Source organism: Phoca vitulina, unplaced genomic scaffold, assembly GCF_004348235.1.
Source record: "Phoca vitulina isolate PV1807 unplaced genomic scaffold, GSC_HSeal_1.0 scaffold89, whole genome shotgun sequence".
In the NCBI taxonomy this organism is placed as follows: domain Eukaryota; kingdom Metazoa; phylum Chordata; class Mammalia; order Carnivora; family Phocidae; genus Phoca; species Phoca vitulina.
The window spans coordinates 278,101-300,066 of record NW_022589792.1 but is presented as its reverse complement, the minus strand read 5'-3'; the positions used below and the strand labels follow the sequence as shown (position 1 = coordinate 300,066).

Genomic DNA, 21,966 nt, shown 5'->3' with positions numbered 1-21,966 from the left:
CTCATTTTGGGGGGCTGTGAATGGGACTAGGATGGATGAGTTTGGCTTCTCAATTTTCCCATATCTGGTTCCAGCTTTTATCTCAGAGAACTCAAGTCTTGTTCCTACTTCTTATCCATAAGGACCTTGAGAGAGGAGGTTGAGACCCATTAGTCTACCTTTCCAGTCTTTCTCTGAAAATCCCCAAAGAAAATAGAGAATATTTAAAGCCACCAGAACAGCACAGTGAGCAGTAAAATAAATAGCCATGCAACCACTTTGCAGAATTAATGCTGACATTTTGGCCATATTATCTTCAGATATTTTCTTTTAAAATAATAAAGTATTACATACACATTATATATTACCATTATATTTTAAACGGAGTATCAGATCCAAATCCCACAGAGAAAGGCCTTTCTTTGCCTTCAGACAGGGATAACTATATATCATCATGGACAAATCCTCTATATCCCCTCCTCCGCTCCCAGAGGTTACCACTCTGGAATTGGTGGATATTTGCCATGGGTAGTTTAACACTATTAGTACATGTGAACATGTCTGATAAATCTCTACTATAGAAAAAATTGTAATTAACCCAAAGGCCCACTGATGAGAGAATGTATGTTAAAATTAATAAACCAGATCTTCTTGTGTCAATCTTGATAAATAGAGAAAAGATAATGTAAAGCCAAAAAAAGTTGCTGAATTGAATAATGTACTATGTATAACAAATATGAGCATGTAACATAAGCAGAGAATGTTTATGGCTACATTATTACTCAGGTGAAACATTTCAGGGGAATGAAAGCATGGAAAATTCCCTCTGAGAGGAAAAGTCACTATTGAGATTGTGTACAAATATGCTGGGGTTTCAAGGTGATTTCCATTGTTTTATTAATAAAACTGGGGCAAGCTTGGCACAATATCAAATTTAGTCATGCTGGCTGGTGGGCTTAAGCCCTTCACTGTCATTTTGTACTTTTTGGGGTACTTAAATTGAACATTAAACATGAAACAATTATTTTAAGGAGTATTTATAATTACATAAACTCCATCATGCTATAGCTATCATATAAATTGCTCTTCTCCTTTAATAATTTTTGGTTTAATTTTATACAGCAAGAAATAATGTAAATATTTAGACTTTGCATATTTAAAACATTTAAGAAATTAAGGATGATATAATAGTATAAAAATATTAAAATAACACGGTGTACCATGACTATGCCATAACTTATGAATGTATTCCCATACTGATGTTTGTTTAGGTTATTTCCTTTCTCTATTTCATTATACTGAGGGCTCCCAGTGGAGATTTGAGTACATCCCTTTCAGCCCTGAGATCATATTCTTGGGGTGCCTTCCCTCCTTGCCTCTTTCATTCTGTCTCACTCTCAGCTTCCCTTCTAGACATTAGGACTGTCCACAGCTAAAACCAAAAGTGATAGGAAGTCATTGCAAGGCCCCACTGTGCTTGGTGCTTTTCATTTTTCATCAGTGTAATATCTGTGTGTGTGTGTGTGTGTGTGTGTGTATGTGTGTGTGTGTGTATGTCTATGTGTGGGTGTATATATTAATTTAACTGTATTATGTTAGTCACCATACAATACATCATTAGTGTTTGATGTAGTACCTTTGTATATTTTATAGTAGTTGCCATTATACAAATGAGAAAATTGGGACGCCTGGGTGGTTCAGTCAAGCACCTGTCTTCAGCTCAGGTCACGATCTTAGGGTTCTGGGATTGGGTCCCACATCGCGCTCCTTGCTCTGTGGGGAGGCTGCTTCTCCCTCTGTCTGCTTCTCCCCCTGCTTGTGCTCTCTCTCTCTCTGACAAAATCTTTTTTAAAAAAATGAAAATTGAATCTGCTCAGAGAGGTTCAGGGACCTTCTCGTGTCACAGATCCATGTTGCAATTGGGGGATTCATGATTAAACCAAGGAGTGTCTGTTCAAGCCTTAGCCCTAGATGGTTTTTATGATCCCTTGTCTTTCTCCAGGAAAAAAGTCAACTCTGCTCAGGGCCTCAATTTGTGAAGCAAAGGGCTCACATTAGGTGGGCTCACTGTACACATCTTGTGATTCTATCATATGTTTGAGATATTGTTAAGAAATTCCTTCAATTCATTACTTCATGAGAATGGTAGGCAGATGCTTAGACACTGCTAACCCATGCCAATCCCTTATTGCCACTTTAGGGGGCATCATGAGCAATTTCTCAGGAATCTGGATAAGCCAGATGGGATATGAGAGGCCTGGAGCTGGTCCTGAGTTGGTCCACATGGGACTCCTTCCCTGAACCAGGGGCTGAGAGGGCTGAACCAGGAATAATAGGAAGGAGGGTCTGATCTATGGCTTACTCTTTTAACATTTTCTTTCTTTTAATTGAGATACAACATTGCAATAGTTTTAGGTGTACCACACAGTGACTTGATATATGTAAATATTGCAAAATAATTACCAGAATAAATTTCAGTAACATCCATCACTACCCATGGTCATACAATTTTTTCTTGTGATGAGAACTTTTAAGAACATTTTTATATTATCTATGATATAAATGAAAGACATGGGTTAAGACAAAAATAGGAGGGACCTATGCTATTAGATAAAGAGAGGTTAATTTTCACTTTCAGAAACTGTGGTAAGAAAGGAAAAATGAGAGGGCACATGCTGTGATGAGCACTGGGTGTTATATTTAACTGATGAATCATTGAACGTATCAAAAACTAATTATGTACTATACAGTGGCTAACAGAACATAATAAAAAAAGGAAAAATGATGGGAGAGAAAGACATTACGGGGTATGTATGAAAGTCAATAAAAGGGTAAATATATCTATCCAGACTATTAAGCTAAGCACAGAGCTTGACTCTAATGACTTCCAGTAACATTTGAATATTTTTAGAATTAATTATCTCCCCCTTTCTTGTTTTCTTTCATTCTTTTATCTTTTTTCTTTTTGTACCTCATCATTATGTGGTTAAAGAATGTTAAGTGGAAAAGAGAAAATACCAGTGAGAAAGAGGTAGGGAACTTCTAAAATTGAGTGTCATTTTTTTTTTCTCCCAAACATAGAGATAATTGGATAAAACACTGAAGTGTTATTAATTGCACGTGCAACTCAAACATTTTGCATTTATTACTGTAAGTCCCCGCATTACCCTGAAAGTGTAATCATCCAGGTGTATTTGCTTCTTTTTTAAAGATTTTATTTATTTATTTGAGAGAGAGAGAGCATTTGGGGGGGGAGCAGAGGGAGAGGGAGAAGCAGATTCCCTGCTGAGCAGGGAGCCCTACACGGTGCTCGATCCAGGGACTCTGGAGTCATGACCTGAGTTGAAGGCAGACACCTAACCGACAGCCACCCAGGTACCCCTGTTTGTAGGCATCTTAACCGGGTAATGTTTCATTCCTCTTTTCTTACTAAGTACCTCTACTTGACAAAGAATTGATAGAAAATAGTACTGCATGGAGCACTGGGTGTTAATACGAAAACAATGGATCGTGGATCACCACATCAAAAACTAATGATGTATGGTGACTAACATAACATAATAAAATTAAAAAAAAAAAGAATTGATAGAAAATAAAAACTTGGGACAGGATGGTATGGGGGGGGGAATGTTGAGGGGAACACAAAGCAAGGAAAGGAGGAGTAAAGAGGGGAGAGAGGAAAGCAGGAGAAAAGATAGGCATGTTTAAGAAAGTTTCTCTTAAGTTTTGTTTTCTTGTCACCTCCATCTTTTCTATCAGACCCCTCAGCAACATAAAATCAGGAAACCTCTCAGGTACTATAGAATTCCTCCTTCTGCGACTGTCAGAGGATCCAGAACTGCAGCCCCTCCTATTCTGCCTATTCTTGTCTGTGTACCTGGTCTCTGTGCTTGGGAATCTGCTCATCATCCTGGCCGTTATGTATGACTCCCACTTCCACACCCCCATGTACTTCTTCCTCTCTAATCTATCTTTTGTTGACATCTGTTTCACCACCACAATGATCCCAAAGATGCTTGTGAACATCCAGACACAGAGCAAATCCATCAGTTACACAGGCTGCCTCACACAAATCTGCTTTGTCCTGACTTTTGCTGGATTAGAAAATGGAATTCTGGTCATGATGGCCTTTGATCGATTTGTGGCCATCTGTCACCCACTGAGGTACAATATCATCATGAACCCCAAACTCTGTAGGCTGCTGGTTCTGCTGTCCTTCCTTATTAGTGTTCTGGATGCCCTTCTCCACACTTTGATGGCACTACAACTTTCCTTCTGCACAGACCTGGAAATTCCCCACTTTTTCTGTGAATTAGCTCATATTCTCAAGCTTACCTGTTCTGATATCCTCATCAATAACATCCTCATGTATTTAGTGACCAGCATATTGGGTGTTATTCCTCTCTCTGGGATAATTATCTCTTACACTCGAATTACCTCATCTGTCCTGAAAATCCCATCAGGTGGTGGAAAATATAAGGCACTTTCCGTCTGTGGGTCACGCTTAATAGTTGTTTCCCTGTTCTCTGGGACAGGTTTTGGGGTGTACCTTAGTTCTGCAGCTACACACTCTTCCAGGAAGAGTGCAATAGTATCAGTCATGTACACTGTGGTCACCCCCATGATGAACCCCTTTATCTATGGTCTGAGGAACAAGGACATGATGGGGGCTTTGAGGAAACTTATCTCTAGAATATCATCTTTCCATTAATGTGTCAACTGCTTTGGGCTTACACTGCTGGAATTTGACAGAAATAATGTGTGATCCAGACAGCCTGACCAACTTTGAATATATGAAACCAGAGATCAAATGGTTAAGGGTAAGAATTTTGAGATCAGACCAGCTGGGTTTGAATCCTACCTCCACCAAAACATAGCCATGTGGCCTTTGACACTTTATTTCAACTCTCTAAACTCAGTTTCCTCGCCTATAAAATTGGCATGATTATATTAGTTTATATTTTGGGAAGATTTGAGATACTTCAACTCAGTTAGGATGCATGCCTTCAGCTGTACTAAGAAAATTCTCAACTCCAATAGGGTCAAGTGATAAAACAATGATCTTTCCTAACAAAAACTTAAGGGATTGGGTAGGTCCAGGCACAGAACCACAGGGATGCATTTCACTCTGCCATGTGGTGGTATTTGCCTATTGGGGCTATTCTCCTGGTGGCCACTAATGCCTGCTTTCAGACCCAGAAACAAAAACTGACGACCTCTCCTTGGGTTTCCTTCCAACACAAACATAATATTTCCAAGGAATATTATAATATTTCCAGAAAGCATTATTGTTATCATCAGCCCGAATTGAGATATGTGTCCTGTATTAGTTTCCTATTGTCCTTGTAACGTATTACAAACTTAGCCTCTTAAAACAACATGAATGCATTCTGTTGCAGTCTGAAGGTCAGAAGTCTGAAATCAGCTATATGGCAAAGGGTTAGTTTCCTTCTGAAAGCTGGTTGGAGAAAAAGTTATCATTTAACAGGTACAGAGTTTCTGTTTGGGATGATAAAAAACGTTCAGGAAATGGATAGTGGTGATGGTCATACAACACTGTGAGTGTTCTTAATGCCATGGAATTGTACACTTAAAATAGCTGAAGACATACAAATCGCTAACAGACACGTGAAAAAATGTTCATCATCATTAGCCAGCAGGGAAATTCAAATCAAAACCACATTGAGATACCATCTTACACCAGTTAGAATGGCAAAAATTGACAAGGCAAGAAACGACAAATGTTGGCGAGGTTGTGGAGAAAGGGGAACCCTCTTACACTGTTGGTGGGAATGCAAGTTGGTACAGCCACTTTGGAAAACAGTGTGGAGCTGCCTCAAAAAATTAAAAATAGAGCTACCCTATGACCCAGCAATTGCACTCCTGGGTATTTACCCCAAAGACACAGATGTAGTGAAAAGAAGGGCCACATGCACCCCAATGTTCATAGCAGCATTGTCCACAATAGCCAAACTGTGGAAAGAGCCGAGATGCCCTTCAACAGATGAATCGATAAAGAAGATGTGGTTCATATATACAATGGAATATTACTCAGCCATCAGAAAGGATGAATACCCAACTTTTACATCGACATGGATGGGACTGGAGGAGATTATGCTAAGTGAAATAAGTCAAGCAGAGAAAGTCAATTATCATATGGTTTCACTTATTTGTGGAACATAAGGAATAGCATGGAGGACATTAGGAGAAGGAAGGGAAAAATGAAGGGGGGGAAATCAGAGGGGGAGATGAACCATGAGACTATGGCCTCTGAGAAACAAACTGAGGGTTTTAGAGGGGAGGGCGTGGGGGGATGGGTTAGTCCGGTGATGGGTGTTAAGGAGGGCACGTATTGCATGGAGCACTGGGTGTTATATGCAAACAATGAATCATGGATCACTACATCAAAAACTAATGATGTACTGTATGGTGACTAACATAACATAATAAAATAAAATTTAAAAAAAATGAAATGGCTGAAATAGTAAATTTTATGTTATACATATTTACCACAATAAAAAACTCAAAAGAATTCATTCCAATGTACCAAAGCATTAAACACAAGAATCAAAGTGATTAAGTATTTTGGAAGATAAAATAAGAAAATATTTTTATTACCTCAGAGAAGTTGAGCATTTTTTTTAAAGATTTATTTATTTTTAGAGAAAGAGTGTGTGAGTATGCACGCAAGTGGGGAAGGGGCAGAGAGGAAGAATCTCAAGCAGACTCCCCACTGAGCCCAGAGACTCACACAGGGCTCAATCTCATGACCCCAAGATCATGACCTAAGCAGAAATCAAGAGTTGGATGCTTAACTAACTGAGCCACCCAGGTGCCACAAAGTCAAGCATTTCTTTCTTTTTTTCCCCTGAAGTCAAGAGTTTAAGAGAATAAGCACAATCCAAAAGATAAAGACTGAGAAATTCAAGCACTTTAAAAATGAGCCACTAAAACACATGACTCATTCAATGAAAATTCAGAATTGTTCTTTCAATATAACAAGAATAAAAACATAGGGCAAATAAACTTCCAGTGAAATATTTCCAGATGGGATCTTGCTCACCCTACCAATAGCAACATGATTTTATTAGCACAGACACAGCTGTTAATATATTCCAGCACACTAAAAAATCAGTCCTTTCTTCCCTCCCCTGGTAACCACATTCTACTTTTCTATCTTTATGAATTTGCCTATTCTAGGTACCTTAAACTAAAATTATACGATATTTGTCCTTTCTCATCTGCTCATTTTACTTAACATAAGTTTTTAGGGTTCATCCATGTGGTAGTACCTGTCAGAATTTCATTCCTTCTTATGGCTGAAATATATATATACACACATATATATAATTTCACACCTACAGTTATTATCAGGCTTCCTGATATCATTGTTTACATAGAGATGCCAAAGGAGGGCATATCCACATCTAGGAGGTATGTGAAATAGAAGATATGAGCAGAAACAGATGGAGAAATGAGTGGTGAACACCTGGACTCATAACATCAGGGTATCAACCATCTTGAATTCATCAATTCTGTTGCTTTAGTCTTAAAAGAATTTGCACTGCCCTGGGATCTAATGAAAAGCTTTGGATATTGATCCTCCAGAGGTACAGAGACTACAAATTGTGACAACCTTGCTCAACAGCCCTGCCCCAGTAAAGAAACAGCATATCTGAATCATGGAACACTACATCTAAAACTAATGATGTAATGTATGGGGATTAACATAACAATAAAAAAATTAAAAAAAAAAAAAAGAAACAGCATATCTGTGCCTTGCCCTGATGATGATCTCTCTTGCCCAGGAGCCTGATGCTTCACTCCATCCCTTTCCTCTTCCTACGGATGGAGCACCGGTCTCCATCATCCAACATCTAGCAGAGAGATGTCCAATATCATTCCACAGTGATGTAACCTAGGTAACCTGATGTACCTTAGTTAATGTTTGGAAATGAGGGCATAAATTTTACTATGAGTTTATCCAGCAGAAACTGTGAAGAGTATATGCATAAAATGATTAGAATCAAGACATCATTTGCCTCCTGCCTTCTATTTTCTTGACTTGTTCCCTTGTACCTTTCCTCCAATCCCCAAATAGTTATTATTCTGCCAGTTTCCTATTTTCTCTCTGTAAGGAAAAAGACTATTTTCCTTCTCAGCAGGAACATGCTCATTTGCAAATACAGTGATTGTTATAACATTTTCATAATCCTTCTACTGATTTCTGAGAGTTGGCTTGGGCAGTTTTCCCTGTATCTTCCAATTCTGGGTTTTTAACATACTGTTGTATTACCTCTGTTGCCAGGCTGTGAGATCTCTGCAGAACAGGGTGGAGATCCAGATAGACTCATCAGTCTCACTACCCATTTCTTCTAATGAAGTCACCAAATTAAAGAATAGTCTAATTTAAAAAATGAGGATTCCTCAACCCTTTCCAGAATTAACAAATCTTGACTCACTGCTTTATTAACTTTAAATCTTTTTTCAAAATAACAAAATAATATACAAAGAGAAGACATCTCTCCATTTGACTTTTTCCTTTCCCAACAAGGTGCTTGCGCTTGGTGATACTCCTGCTGCTCGCCTAGGAGCTAACATTTCATTGTCTTGTTACCATATCATTTCCATAAGATTCATCAACAATATGGAACCCAGAAATGAAACAGACATTTTAGAATTTCTTCTCATGGAAGTGACAGAGAATCCAGAACTGCAGTCCCTCGTCTTCAGCCTGTTCCTATCCATGTACCTGGTCACTGTCCTGGGAAACCTGCTCATCATCCTGGCTGTTATCTCTGACTCCCACCTCCACACCCCCATGTACTTCTTCCTCTCCAACCTGTCCTTTACTGACATCTGTTTAAGTACAACCACAATCCCAAAGATGATGGTGAACATCCAAGCACAGAATCAGAGCATTACTTACACAGGCTGCCTCATGCAGGTCTGCTTGTCCTGGTTTTTGCAAGTTTGGATAGTTGTATTCTTTCAGTAATGGCCTATGACCGCTATGTGGCCATTTGTCATCCACTGAGGTACACAGTCATCATGAACTCCTGCCTCTGTGGCCTCTTGATTCTTCTCTCCCTGTTTATTAGCATTGTGGATGCCCTGATCCACAGTCTGATGTTGTTGCAACTGACCTTCTGCACAGATCTTGAAATCCCTCTCTTCTTCTGTGAAGTTGTTCAGGTCATCAAGCTTGCATGTTCCGACACCCTCATCAATAACATCCTGATATATTTTGCAACTAGCATATTTGGTGGTATTCCTCTGTGTGGAATCATTTTCTCTTATACTCAGATAGTATCCTCTGTTTTGAGAATGCCATCAGCAGGTGGGAAGTATAAAGCTTTTTCCACCTGTGGGTCTCACCTGTCAGTTGTGTCTTTGTTCTATGGGACAGGTTTGGGGGTATACATAAGTTCTGCTCTTACTAACTCTTCCAGGAACACTGCAGTGGTTTCAATGATGTACACTGTTGTCCCTCAAATGATGAACCCCTTCATCTACAGCCTGAGGAACAGGGACATGAAGGGAGCCTTGAGGAAACTCATAAATAGAACACCTTCTCTTCTGTGACTGTGTCGTCTGCATAGACTGGGGTTTCTAGATGAGTCAAAGTGACAGAAATATTGGGTGAGCCAGAATGTCAGATTCTTGCATCACCAAGTTCTTTTAGAATGACTGGAGAACTTAATGGGTAAGTTCATCTTAACTTTGGGTTAAAACTTGATTTGTTCTTTGAATAGCTCTGTGATGTTTCAAAAATAAATTCCATTATCAAACGCAGTTACTTTGGTCAGGTCCATAGAGCTGAACCGGAGGCAGGGCATACAGTGATTTTGTTTGGATATTCAAGGAAGAAGAAAAGTAAAGAAGTTGGATGGATCGTGGAGAGGATCCAAGTAAGTCTGTAGTCATGGAGACATAATTCTGCCAATTCCATAGATTGCACCATTTGAATTGCACTTCAAAAATAAGCCTACTATGAAACATGGGAGGAGTGGATCTTTTATACCTAATTTGGTAATTTCCAAGAGTGGTCACTGGTAACTTGTGTCTGTGCATAGCACTATCAGCATCTACTACACTTAGTTTCATCATCTATAAAATTGTTATAATTTGATTATCTCGGTAGTTTGAGATGATGGTAAATGAAGATAAATTGTTTATCTTAATTAGTGAAAAAACCTTTGTTTTGGGTGCCTGGGTGGCTCAGTCGTTAAGTGTCTGCCTTCGGCTCAGGTCATGATCCCAGGGTCCTGGGATCCAGCCCTGCATCGGGCTCCCTGCTCAGCAGGAAGCCTGCTTCTCCCTCTTCCACTTCCCCTGCTTGTGTTCCCTCTCTCGCTCTCTCTCTCTGTCAAATAAATAAATAAAATCTTAAAAAAACCCCTTTGTTTCTGCTAAAAGAAAGTAACCCTGACTCTAATAGACACAAGCAATAAAGAATGTTATATTTTTTTTAAAAAGTTTTTATTTTAATTCCAGTTAGGTAACACACAGTGTTATATTAGTGTCAGGTGATATAGTGATTCAACACCCATACAACACCCAGTGCTCATAACAACTGCCCTCCTTAATCCCCATCACCTATTTCGGCCATTTCCCCCACCCACCTCCCCTCTGGTAACCATCAGTTTATTCTCTGTAGTTAAGAGTCTGTTTCTTGGCTTGCCTCTCTCTCTCTTTTTTCCCCTTTTGCTCATTTGTTTTGTTTCTTAAATTCCACACATAAGTTAAATCATATGGTATTTGTCTTTCTCTGACTTATTTCACTTAGCATTATACTCTCTAGCTCCATTCATGTTGTTACAAATGGCAAGATTTCATTTCTCTTTATGGCTGAATAATATTCCATTTTATATATCTATTTCTATGTATAATATATAGAGATACAATGAATATTATATATATAATGGAATATTATTCATATATATACATATATATGACATCTTTATCCATTCATCTATCAGTGGACACTTGGGCTATTTCCATAATTTGGCTATTGTAAATAATTCTGCAATAAACATAGGGGTGACTTTTCAAAGTAGATATCCTGTCCAATATTGATGGAAATTTTGTTTGTAACTGGTTTTCTGTTATTATGAATAAAGCTGTTGGAATATTCTCATATATGTCCCTTGGTGGAAATAAGAGAGCCAGTTACACACATTAGAAGGTCTGGATAATCTATATCATCATCAATATACTTTCAAGGATACTGATAACCTGGTGGGAGTAAAAATAATTTACTAATTGGCATATCTTAATGTTATGTGGCTGGGCGTCTTCACATATTAACTTTCTTTTATTATTTATAATTTTTTAATTAAAAATTTTTATTCCAGTATAATTAATACTGTATTATATTAGTTTCACTATACAATAGAATGATTCAACAGTTCTATACATTACTCAGTGCTCATGATGATAAATGTACTCTTCATCCCCTTCACCTATTTCACCCAGCCCTCCACACACCTTCTTTCTGGCAACCATCAGTTTATTCTCTATTTAAGAGTCTGGGTTTTTTTTTTTTTTTTGTCTTTCTCTTTTTTTAAAAAAAAGATTTTATTTATTTATTTATTTGAGAGAGAGATTGAGCGAGAGAGCATGAGCAGGGCAGGGAGGGGTAGAGGGAGAACAGAGTCCCCGATGCGGGACTTGATCCCAGGATCCTGGGATCATGACCTGAGCCAAAGGCAGACGCTTAACTGAGCCACCCAGGTGCCCTGTCTCTCTTTTTCTTTGATGGTTTGTTTTGTTTTTTAAATTCTACCTATGAGTGAAATCATATGGTATTTGTCTTTCTTTTTTTTTAAGATTTTATTTATTTATTTGACAGAGAGAGGCACAGCGAGAGAGGGAACACAAGCAGGGGGAGTGGGAGAGGGAGAAGCAGGCTTCCTGCTGAGCAGGGAGCCTGATGCGGGGCTCGATCCCAGGACCCCAGGATCATGACCTGAGCCAAAGGCAGATGCTTAACAACTGAGCCACCCAGGTGCCCCTGGTATTTGTCTTTCTCTGACAAATATTCCCATGTTTGTGCAAATGGGAAGGTTTCATTCTTTTTTATGACTGAGAAATATTCCATTGTATGTATATATATCACATCTTCTTTATCTTTTCATTGGTGAATGAACACTTGGATTGCTTCCATAATTTGGCTACTGTAAATAATGCTGTAATAAACATAGGGGTGTATATATCTTTTTGAATGAATATTTTTGGATTCTTACTACTGGTAAATACCCAGTAGTAGAATTACTGGACCATATGGTAATTCCATTTTTAATTCTTTGATGAATCTTCATACTGTTTTCCACAGTGGCTGCACCAGCTTGCATTCCCACCAACAGTATATGAAGCTTCCTTTTTCTCCACATCCTTGCCAACACCTGTTGTTTCTTGTATTTTTGAATTTAGTCATTCTGACATGTGTGATGTGACATCTCATTGTGGTTTTGATTTGCATTTTCCTGATGATTAGTGATGTTGAGCATCTTTTCATGTGTCTGTTGTCCATGTGTATGTCTTCTTTGAGGAAATGTCTATTCATGTCCTCTGCCCCCTTTTTAGTGGATTATTTATTTTTTTGGTTGAGTTGTGTAAGTTTTTTGCATATTTTGGATACTAACCCCTTATCAGATATGTCTTCTCCCATTCATTAGGTTGTTTTTTCTTTTGTTGACTGTTTTCTTAGCTGTACAGAAACTTTTCATTTTGATGTAGTCCCAATAGTTTAATTTTGCTTTTTTATATTTATTTTTTTATTTAAATTCAATTAGCCAAGGTATAGTACATCATTAGTTTTTGATATAATGTTCAGTGATTCATTTGTTTCCCTTGCCTCAGGAGACATATCTAGAAAAATGTTGCTATGGCTGATGTCAGAGAAATTACTACCTGTGCTTTCCTCTAGGATTTTTATGGTTTCAGGTGTCAACTTCCCTTTCTTTTAAATATTTTTTTTGTGGTATTTCTACTGAGTTTATGTTTATCTTACTTATTTTTTAAATGTTTTCTTTTTTTAAAAAGATTTATTTATTTATTTGAGAGAGAGAGAGAGAGAGTGTGCACAAGAGGGGATAGGGTCAGAGGGAGAAGCAGACTCCCCACTGAGCAGGGAGCCTAATGTGGGACTTGATCCTGGGACTCCAGGATCATGACCTGAGCCAAAGGCAGTTGCTTAACAAACTGAGCTACCTAGGTGCTCCTATGTTTTTCTTATTAATTCACATGAGTTTTTAAGATAATTTTAACCCACAGTACCCTAGAGTGAACAAATATGTACATTGAAAATATTGTGAAAAAATTAGAAAAAAATAGTTACAAATATGTAAAAAGAAGTAACAGATTTGTCTGCATTGACGAGAGACAAATTGTCACACAGAATAAATTAGAATCTCCTTATAAATATACACAATGAAGATTAAGCTTCAGGAAACAGTGACTCTTAAAAGAAAAACTTTTGAGGGCGCCTGGGTGGCTCAGTTTGTTAAGCGACTGCCTTCGGCTCACGTCATGATCCTGGAGTCCAGGGATCGAGTCCCACATCAGGCTCCCTGCTGAGCAGGGAGTCTGCTTCTCCCTCTGACCCTCCCCTCTCTCATGTGCTCTCTCTCATTCTCTCTCTCAAATAAATAAATAAAATCTTTAAAAAAAAAAAAGAAAGAAAAACTTTTGAGAGTTCCCCATTTTACAACAACTCAGCTATATTTTCAGATGTATTATTTATATCAATATATACAATCTATATTTTCACAGCTAAAATTGGTATCAGACTTACTGATGTCATTCATTGGATAGAGATCCCTTCATTAATACCTAAGAAAAGAAGACTGAAATTCACTTAGAGAAGGATACTGTGTCTATATTTGCAAAGCATCTGAAGTGGAGATGAACAGACCCAGATGTACATGATGTACACTTGGTCTCCTAGGGTCAAGAAAGCACTGTCCTGAATTCCACTGTTCTAGAGTCTTGGTCTTTAAGGATTTACACTGCCCTGGGATGTCTGTGACAAAAAAAAAAAAATTGCTTAGTTAATGAGGAGCTTTGGAAATTGAACCTTTAGGGATACAGAGACTGCAATCTGCCTGTGACCACCTCATTCAACATGAAAAGTAGTAGCACACCTAAGCCTCCTCCCACAGTTGATCCCTCTTGCTCCGGAGCCTGGGTCTCACTCAATCCCTCTGTCCTTCCTGAGAACAGATCTTCCATAAGGTACATCAGAAATGTCGATCATCATTCCACTATGATGCCAAGCAGGTAACCTAACACCCCTTACTCAGTGTTTGGAAATGGGGGCAAATGTCTTACTACAGGTTCATCTGGGGCAGCTGTGAGGAGAGTATATACACCGAATGATTGAAACAAAGTCACCCATGGTCCTCCCACCTGTCTTGTCTTCACATGTTTCTTTGTGCTTTTTGCTATCACTCCATTTACTAATATCTTTTCACTCACTTGTATGGCCAGGACCATTTCTTCCTGAGTAGAAATCTGCTTTTTAAAAAACATGACTGTTGGGGCACCTGGGGCCTGGGTGGCTCAGTCAGTTAAGCATCTGCCTTTGGCTCAGGTCATGATCACAGGGTTCTGGGATCGAGCTCTGCATTGGGCCTCTTGCTCAGCAGGGAGTCTGCTTCTCCGTTTGCCCCTCACCCCTCACCCCGGTCTCATGCTCTCTCTCTAAAATAAATAAATAAATAAATAAAATCTTTAAAAAAATGAGGTTTAAAAAATATGACTATTATAAAATTTTCTGACATTTACTTATAATCTTGTAGTGGTAAGAGGGCAGGAAGTTTGGAAAAAATTTACCTTATCTTCTCATTCTTGGTTCTTGACACATCTATGTATTATCTCAGTTGTCTGCCTCTGAAGTCTCTAGAGATCCAGACAGAATCTTTCCTTTTTTAAGATTTATTTATTTATTTATTTATCTATCTATTTTTAGACAAGTAGATATTGAGTACAAGAGTGGAGGAAAGGGAAATTGTCAATATTGGGAGCATTACTTTCCCCATAAACGCAGAAAAGAAGGTCCATAAGTTAGAATCACCTCTTCTGGGAAAGGGTTAAACAGTGGAGGTCTCAGGAGAATCAAAGGAGTTGCTGGAGAACCTTCTGTTGTTATTGGAGGTTGAGTGATGGTTTTATTTTCAGCACCACAGCTGAGAAACAGCTCCCTGCCTGGCATTCATAGTGTCTCACATGGACCCAAAGCAGGGCATGATCTCACAACCCTGAGTTCATGATCTGAGCTGAAACCAAGAGTTGGATGCTTAACCGACTGCACCACCCAGGTGCCCCCCAGACAGAATCTTCAGGTGCCTTCCCAGTCTGTTTCTTTTTATAAAATTACCAAATGTTTTATTTTTTTCAGAAGTAAACATTTTTATTGAAGTGTAACATACACAAAGAAAGGTGCACTAATTAATGAATTTTCTTAAAGTGGAATAAACCCACATAACTACTAAGTCTGATCAAGAAATTAAGCAAAAACTAATGATGTACTGTATGGTGACTAACATAACATAATAAAAAATAATAAAAAAAGAAATTAAGCATTACAAGCTGTTCACATTCTATATATTAGTTTATTTTTTTAAAGGATTTTATTTATTCATTTGAGAGAGAGAGGATGAGCATGGGGAGGGACAGAGGGAGAGGGAGAGAGAAAAACCTGACATGGGGCTCAATCCTAGGACTCTGAGATCATGACCTGAGCCGAAGTCAGACACTTAACTGACTGAGCCACCCAGGTGCCCCTAAAATTACAAAATGTTTTAAATAAACAGAACATCAAAAACAGTGTAATTTTAAAAAATGACTACCTGTTAACCCTCTCCAGACTTCACAGCTGTTGATGCTCTGCTTTATCAGCTTCAGGTTTTTATTATTATTATTTTTATTATTTTATTTTATTTTTTTGTTATGTTATGTTATCACCATACATTACATCATTAGTTTTTTTTTTTTTTTTTTTACTGTTTTATTTTTTATTTTTTATTTTTAATTTTTTTATTGTTATGTTAATCCCCATACATTACATCATTAGTTTTAGATATAGTGTTCCATGATTCATTGTTTGCGTATAACACCCAGTGCTCCATTCAGTGCATGCCCTCTTTAATACCCATCACCAGGCTAACCCATCCCCCTACCCCCCTCCCCTCTAGAACCCTCAGTTTGTTTCTCAGAGTCCATAGTCTGTCATGGTTCGTCTCCCCCTCCGATTTTCCCCCCTTCATTTTTCCCTTCCTGCTATCTACTTCTTCTTCTTCTTCTTCTTCTTCTTTTTAACATATAATGTATTATTTGTTTCAGAGGTACAGGTCTGTGATTCAACAGTCTTACACAATTCACAGCGCTCACCATAGCACATACCCTCCCTTATTGTTATTATTTTTAAAGGTTTTTATTTATTTATTTGTCAGAAAGAGAGAGAGGGCACAGCAGGGAGAGAGGCAGGCAGAGGGAGAAGCAGGCTTCCCGCTGAGCAAGGAGCCTGATGTGGGACTTGATCCCAGGGTCCTGGGGTCATGACCTGAGCCGAAGGCAGATGCTTAACCAACTGAGCCACCCAGGCATTCCAGGTTTTTATTATTTTTAAAGAAACAGAATAATATACATAAGAAGGCACCCATCTCTTATTCCTCTCCGTTAGTCTCCATCCCATCCCCAGATAGATTTTGCCTCTAGTGATGCTCCTCCTCCTGGTCTAGGAAACACACATCTGATTGACTCCATCTTTTCCATCAGATTCATCAACAATATGGAATCCAGAAATGATACACATGTTTCAGATTTCCTTCTCATGAGAGTGACAGAAGATCCAACACTGCAGTTCCCCCTATTCATCCTGTTCCTATCCATGTACCTGGCCACCATCCTGGGAAACTTGCTCATCATCCTGGCTGTCAGCTCTGACTCCCACCTCCACACCCCCATGTACTTCTTTCTCTCCAACCTGTCTATTAATGATATTTGTTTAAGCACAACCACCATCCCAGAGATGATGGTGAACATCCAAACACAGAATCAAAGCATCACTTATACAGGCTGCCTCACCCAGATCTGCTTTATCCTGGTTTTTGCAAGTTTAGAAAGTAGTCTTCTTGCAGTAATGGCCTATGACCGCTATGTGGCCATTTGTCATCCACTGAGGTACACAGTCATCATGAACTCCCGCCTCTGTGGCCTCTTGATTCTACTCCCCCTCTTCATTATCATTGTGGATGCCCTGATGCACAGTCTGATGGTATTGCAACTGACCTTCTGCACAAACCTTGAAATCCCTCTCTTCTTCTGTGAAGTTGTTCAGGTCATCAAGCTTGCATGTTCTGACGCCCTCATCAATAACATCCTGATATATTTTGCAACTAGCATATTTGGTGGTATTCCTCTGTGTGGAATCATTTTCTCTTATACTCAGATAGTATCCTCTGTTTTGAGAATGCCATCAGCAGGTGGGAAGTATAAAGCTTTTTCCACCTGTGGGTCTCACCTGTCAGTTGTGTCTTTGTTCTATGGGACAGGTTTGGGGGTATACATAAGTTCTGCTCTTACTAACTCTTCCAGGAACACTGCAGTGGTTTCAATGATGTACACTGTTGTCCCTCAAATGATGAACCCCTTCATCTACAGCCTGAGGAACAGGGACATGAAGGGAGCCTTGAGGAAACTCATAAATAGAACACCTTCTCTTCTGTGACTGTGTTGTCTGCATGGACTGGGGTTTCTAGAATGAGTCAAAATGACAAAAATACATGGTGAGCCAGAATGTCAGTTTCTTGCATCACCAAGTTCTTCTAGAATGACTAGAGAACTTAACAGGTAAGTTCATCTTAATTTTGGGTTAAAACTTGATTTGTTCTTTGAATAGCTCTGTGATGTTTCAAAAATGAGTTCCAATTCCTAAGCCTGGTATTTTTGGTGGGATCCTCACAAGCTGTCCCAAGACAAGGGTTATACTGATACTGAAATGTCAGAAGAGAAGTGAGAGAAGTTGGACAGGTCAGGGAGAGGATCAGATAAGTCTGTGGTTATAGCAGAGATTTGATTCTGCCTGATCTCACAGTTATGACCATGTGAATTGCACTCCAGAGACAAGCCAAATGTATGACCTGGTGTGTGTGTGGTGGGAGCTGTTCTTTCATACTCCCATAATTCCTGAGACTTGTCACTGGTAAACTGTGTCAGCGCTGGGCAACATCAGCATTAACTATACTCAGTTTTATAATCTATAATGTGATTATCTTATTGGTTTGAGATGATCATTAGACCTTTGATCCTGATCAGTGAGGAAGCTATCATATCTACTAAGAAAGTAATCCTGATTATAAAATGCCAAAACAATAAAGATATTTGTATTTCCCTGATGATCGGTGATGGTGAGCATCTTTTCATGTATCTGTTGGCCATCTGTATGTCTCCTTTGGAAAAAATGTCTGTTCATGTCTTCCACCCATTTCTTAATTGGATTTTCATTTTTGGGGGGTGTTAAGTTTTATAAGTTCTTTATAGATTTTAGATATTAACCCTTTATCAGATATGTCATTTGCAAATATATCCTCCCATTCCATACGTTGGTAGAGTCTTTTGGGTTTTCTATATAGAATATTGCATCATCTGCAGATAGTGAAAGTTTTACTTCTTCCTTGTTGATTTGAATGCCTTTTATTTCTTTTTTTTTTTTTAAAGATTTTATTTATTTATTTGAGAGAGAGAGAGCATGAGAGGGGGGAGGGTCAGAGGGAGAAGCAGACTCCCTGCCGAGCAGGGAGCCCGATGCGGGACTCGATCCCGGGACTCCAGGATCATGACCCGAGCTGAAGGCAGTCGCTTAACCAACTGAGCCACCCAGGCGCCCCTGAATGCCTTTTATTTCTTTTTGTTGTCTGATTGCTGTGGCTAGGACTTCCACCATACACAGTGAAGGAAACCATCAACAAAACTAAAAGGCCACTTATGGAATGGGAGAACATATTTGCAAACAACATATCCAATAAGGGTTAGTATCCAAAATCTATAAAGAACTTATCAAACTCAACACCCAAAACACAAATAATCCATTTAAGAAATGGGCAGAAGACATGAACAGACATTTTTCCAAAGAAGACACCTAGATGGCTAACAGACACATGAAAAGATGCTCACCATCACTCATCATCAGGGAAATACAAATCAAAACTACAATAAGATATCACCTCACACCTGTCAGAATGACTAAAATCAACAACACAAGAGACAACAGGTGTTGTCAAGAATGTGGAGAAAAAGGAACCCTCTTGCACTGTTGGTGGAATGCAAACTGGTACAGCCACTGTAGAAAACAGTATGGAAGTTCTCAAAAAGGTAAAAATAGAGCTACCCTATGACCCAGCAATTGCACTACTGGGTATTTAACCAAAAAGTACAAAAACACTAATTCAAAGGGTTACATGCACATGTTATAGCAGTATTATCTCAATAGACAAATTATGGAAATAGCCCAAATGTCCTTTGATTGATGAATGGATAAAGAAAATGTGGTGTATATATAGAATGGAATATTATTTACCAGAAAAAAGAATGGAATCTTGCCATTTGCAATGACATGGTTGGAGCTAAAGAGTATAAGGCTAAGCAAAATCAGTCAATCAGAGAAAGACAAATACCATATGATTTCACTCATATGTGGAATTTAAGAAACCAAACAGATGAGCAAATTGATTAAAAGAGAGAGAGTTAGAGATAGAGAGAGGCAAACCAAGAAACAGACTCTTAATTACAGAGAAGAAAGTGATGGTTACCAGAGGGGAGGTGGGTGGGAGGACGGGTTAAATAGGTGATGTGGTTAAGGAGGGCACTTGTTGTGATGAGCACCAGGTGATGTATGGAATTGTTGAATCACTATATTGTACACCTGAAACTAATAATACACTGTATGTTATCTAACTGGAATTTAAATAAAAACTTAAAAAGAAACAATGGGAAAAATACAGTCTCTTCGACAAATGGTGTTGGGAAAACTGGACAGCCGCATGGAAATGAATGAAACTGGACCACTTTCTTTCACCCTGTGCAACTTTCATGATTTTTACATGTGCAGTTTGGTCGCACAACTACACTCATAGCATTAGGCAAACATTGAGTCTGTTTCCATAGCTATCATGAATCAAACGGAAAATCTGTAGCCATTTATCAATAACTTGATCTAATGCCACAGAACCTAGTCTACTTCCTATCTCTATGATTTTTCTTACTCTAGATATTTCATATAAGAGAAATCATAAAATACATGTTCTTTTGCATCTGGCTTATTATACTTAGCATAATGTTTTCAAGGTTTGTCCATGTTTTAGTATGTTTCAGAACTACATTCCTTTTTATGCTCAAACATAATCCAGTGTGTGTGTGTGTGTGTGTGTGTGTGTGTGTGTGTGTGTTTCCACAGTTAGGGTATTGTCAGTAATACTGCTACGAGCATTGTTATAAAGTACCTGTTTGTGTTCCTGATTTGAATTCTTTGGCTGTATACCTAGGAGTGGAATTGCTGGATTGTATGGTAGTTCTATATTTAGCTTTTGAGAAACTGCCAAACTGCACTCTCTGAACTCAGAAAGTCTATGTCCTCTGATTTTATTCTGTAAAAAATTGTTTGGACTGATTGGGGCCCCCTGCAATTCCATATGAGTCTGAGGATCAGTTTTTCTGTATCTGGAAAAAAGGCATTGTCCCTTTTTGCACAAAAATAATATTGAGAGGAATTGCATCGAATCTCTAGGTTTCTTTTATTTTTTTAGATTTTATTTACTTATTTGAGGGAGAGAGAGAGAACACAGAGGGAGAGAGAGAAGCAGATTCCCTGCTGAGCAGAGAGCCCGACACAGGGCTCGATCCCAGGACCCTGAGATCATGACCTGAGCCGAAGGCAGATGCTTAGCCAACTGAGCCACCCAGGCACCCCTCTAGGTTTCTTTGTATAGATTGACATCTTTTTTTTTTTTTTTTAGATTTTATTTATTTATTTATTTGACAGAGAGAGAGAGAACAAGTAGGCAGAGAGGCAGGCAGAGGGAACGGGAGAAGCAGACTCCCTGCTGAGCAGGGAGCCCGATGCGGGGCTCGATCCTAGGACCCTGAGATCATGACCTGAGCCGAAGGCAGCGGCTTAACTGACTGAGCCACCCAGGTGCCCCTGTATAGATTGACATCTTAACAATGAAGTCTTTCTACCCATTAACACCAGACACAGTTCCATTTATTTAGGTTTTCTTCAATTCATTTCAGCCATGTGTTTAGTTTTCAGTGTATAAGTCTCTTACCTCCTTGGTTAAATTTATTTTAGGTGTTTCATTGTTTTAAATGCTATTTTAAACAGAATGACTTTCTTATATTCCTTTCAGTTGCTCCTTTCAGATGTGTAAGAACACAACTGATATTGGTATGTTGATCACATATCCTGCAACAGTTCTTTGCTCACTACCTTTCTTGTGGACTCTTTGGAGTTTACTATATATAGGAACAGGTCCCTGTGAATAGAGGTAGTTTTACTTCCTCCATTCCAATCTGGATGACTTTTATTTGGTTTTCTTGACTAATAGCTCTGGCTAGAACTTCCAGTTCCATGGTGACCAGCAACAGTGAGATAGGCTTCCTTGCCTTGTCCTTTTGTTAAGGAAAAAGTTTTCAGTCTTTCACTGTGAAGTACGGTGTTAGCTGTGGGTTTTTCATAAAAAACATTTAACATCTAGAGGAATTATTGCACTATCCCTAGTTTTCTGAGGTTTTTTTTTATTATCATGAATGGGTTTTGGATTTTATGAAATTCCTTTTCTTTATCAATTGAGATTGAGTTTTTTGTCCTTTTGTTTATTAATGTGATGCATTTCCTTGATCTAGTTTCTTATGTTGAACCACCCTTGAGTTCTTGGATAAATATCATTTGGTTATGGTAATTATCCTTTTAATTTGGTGTTGGAT

General features: G+C 38.6%; 3 protein-coding genes across 3 annotated transcripts; all 3 read left to right on the top strand.

Moving 5' to 3' along the window:
- Positions 1-3,679: 3,679 nt before the first annotated feature.
- LOC116626560 (olfactory receptor 7G3-like) lies at positions 3,680-4,690 on the top strand. The gene has a single exon (XM_032395951.1). It carries the CDS (start codon positions 3,680-3,682, stop codon positions 4,688-4,690), a length of 1,011 nt encoding a protein of 336 aa, XP_032251842.1.
- Positions 4,691-8,590: 3,900 nt separating this feature from the next.
- Positions 8,591-9,564, top strand: LOC116626619 (olfactory receptor 7G1-like). The gene is given in 2 exon segments (XM_032396039.1): positions 8,591-8,930; positions 8,933-9,564. Coding segments are annotated over 2 exon segments (936 nt in total). The 5' UTR covers positions 8,591-8,626.
- A 7,189-nt stretch (positions 9,565-16,753) lies between these two features.
- LOC116626621 (olfactory receptor 7G1-like) lies at positions 16,754-17,713 on the top strand. The gene has a single exon (XM_032396040.1). It carries the CDS (start codon positions 16,775-16,777, stop codon positions 17,711-17,713), a length of 939 nt encoding a protein of 312 aa, XP_032251931.1. The 5' UTR covers positions 16,754-16,774.
- The last annotated feature ends 4,253 nt before the right edge of the window (positions 17,714-21,966 follow it).

Excerpts from the sequence above, each read along its gene's own strand:
- LOC116626621 (XM_032396040.1), top strand. The coding sequence starts at position 16,775 with ATGGAATCCAGAAATGATACACATGTTTCAGATTTCCTTCTCATGAGA.
- LOC116626560 (XM_032395951.1), top strand. The coding sequence starts at position 3,680 with ATGTTTAAGAAAGTTTCTCTTAAGTTTTGTTTTCTTGTCACCTCCATC.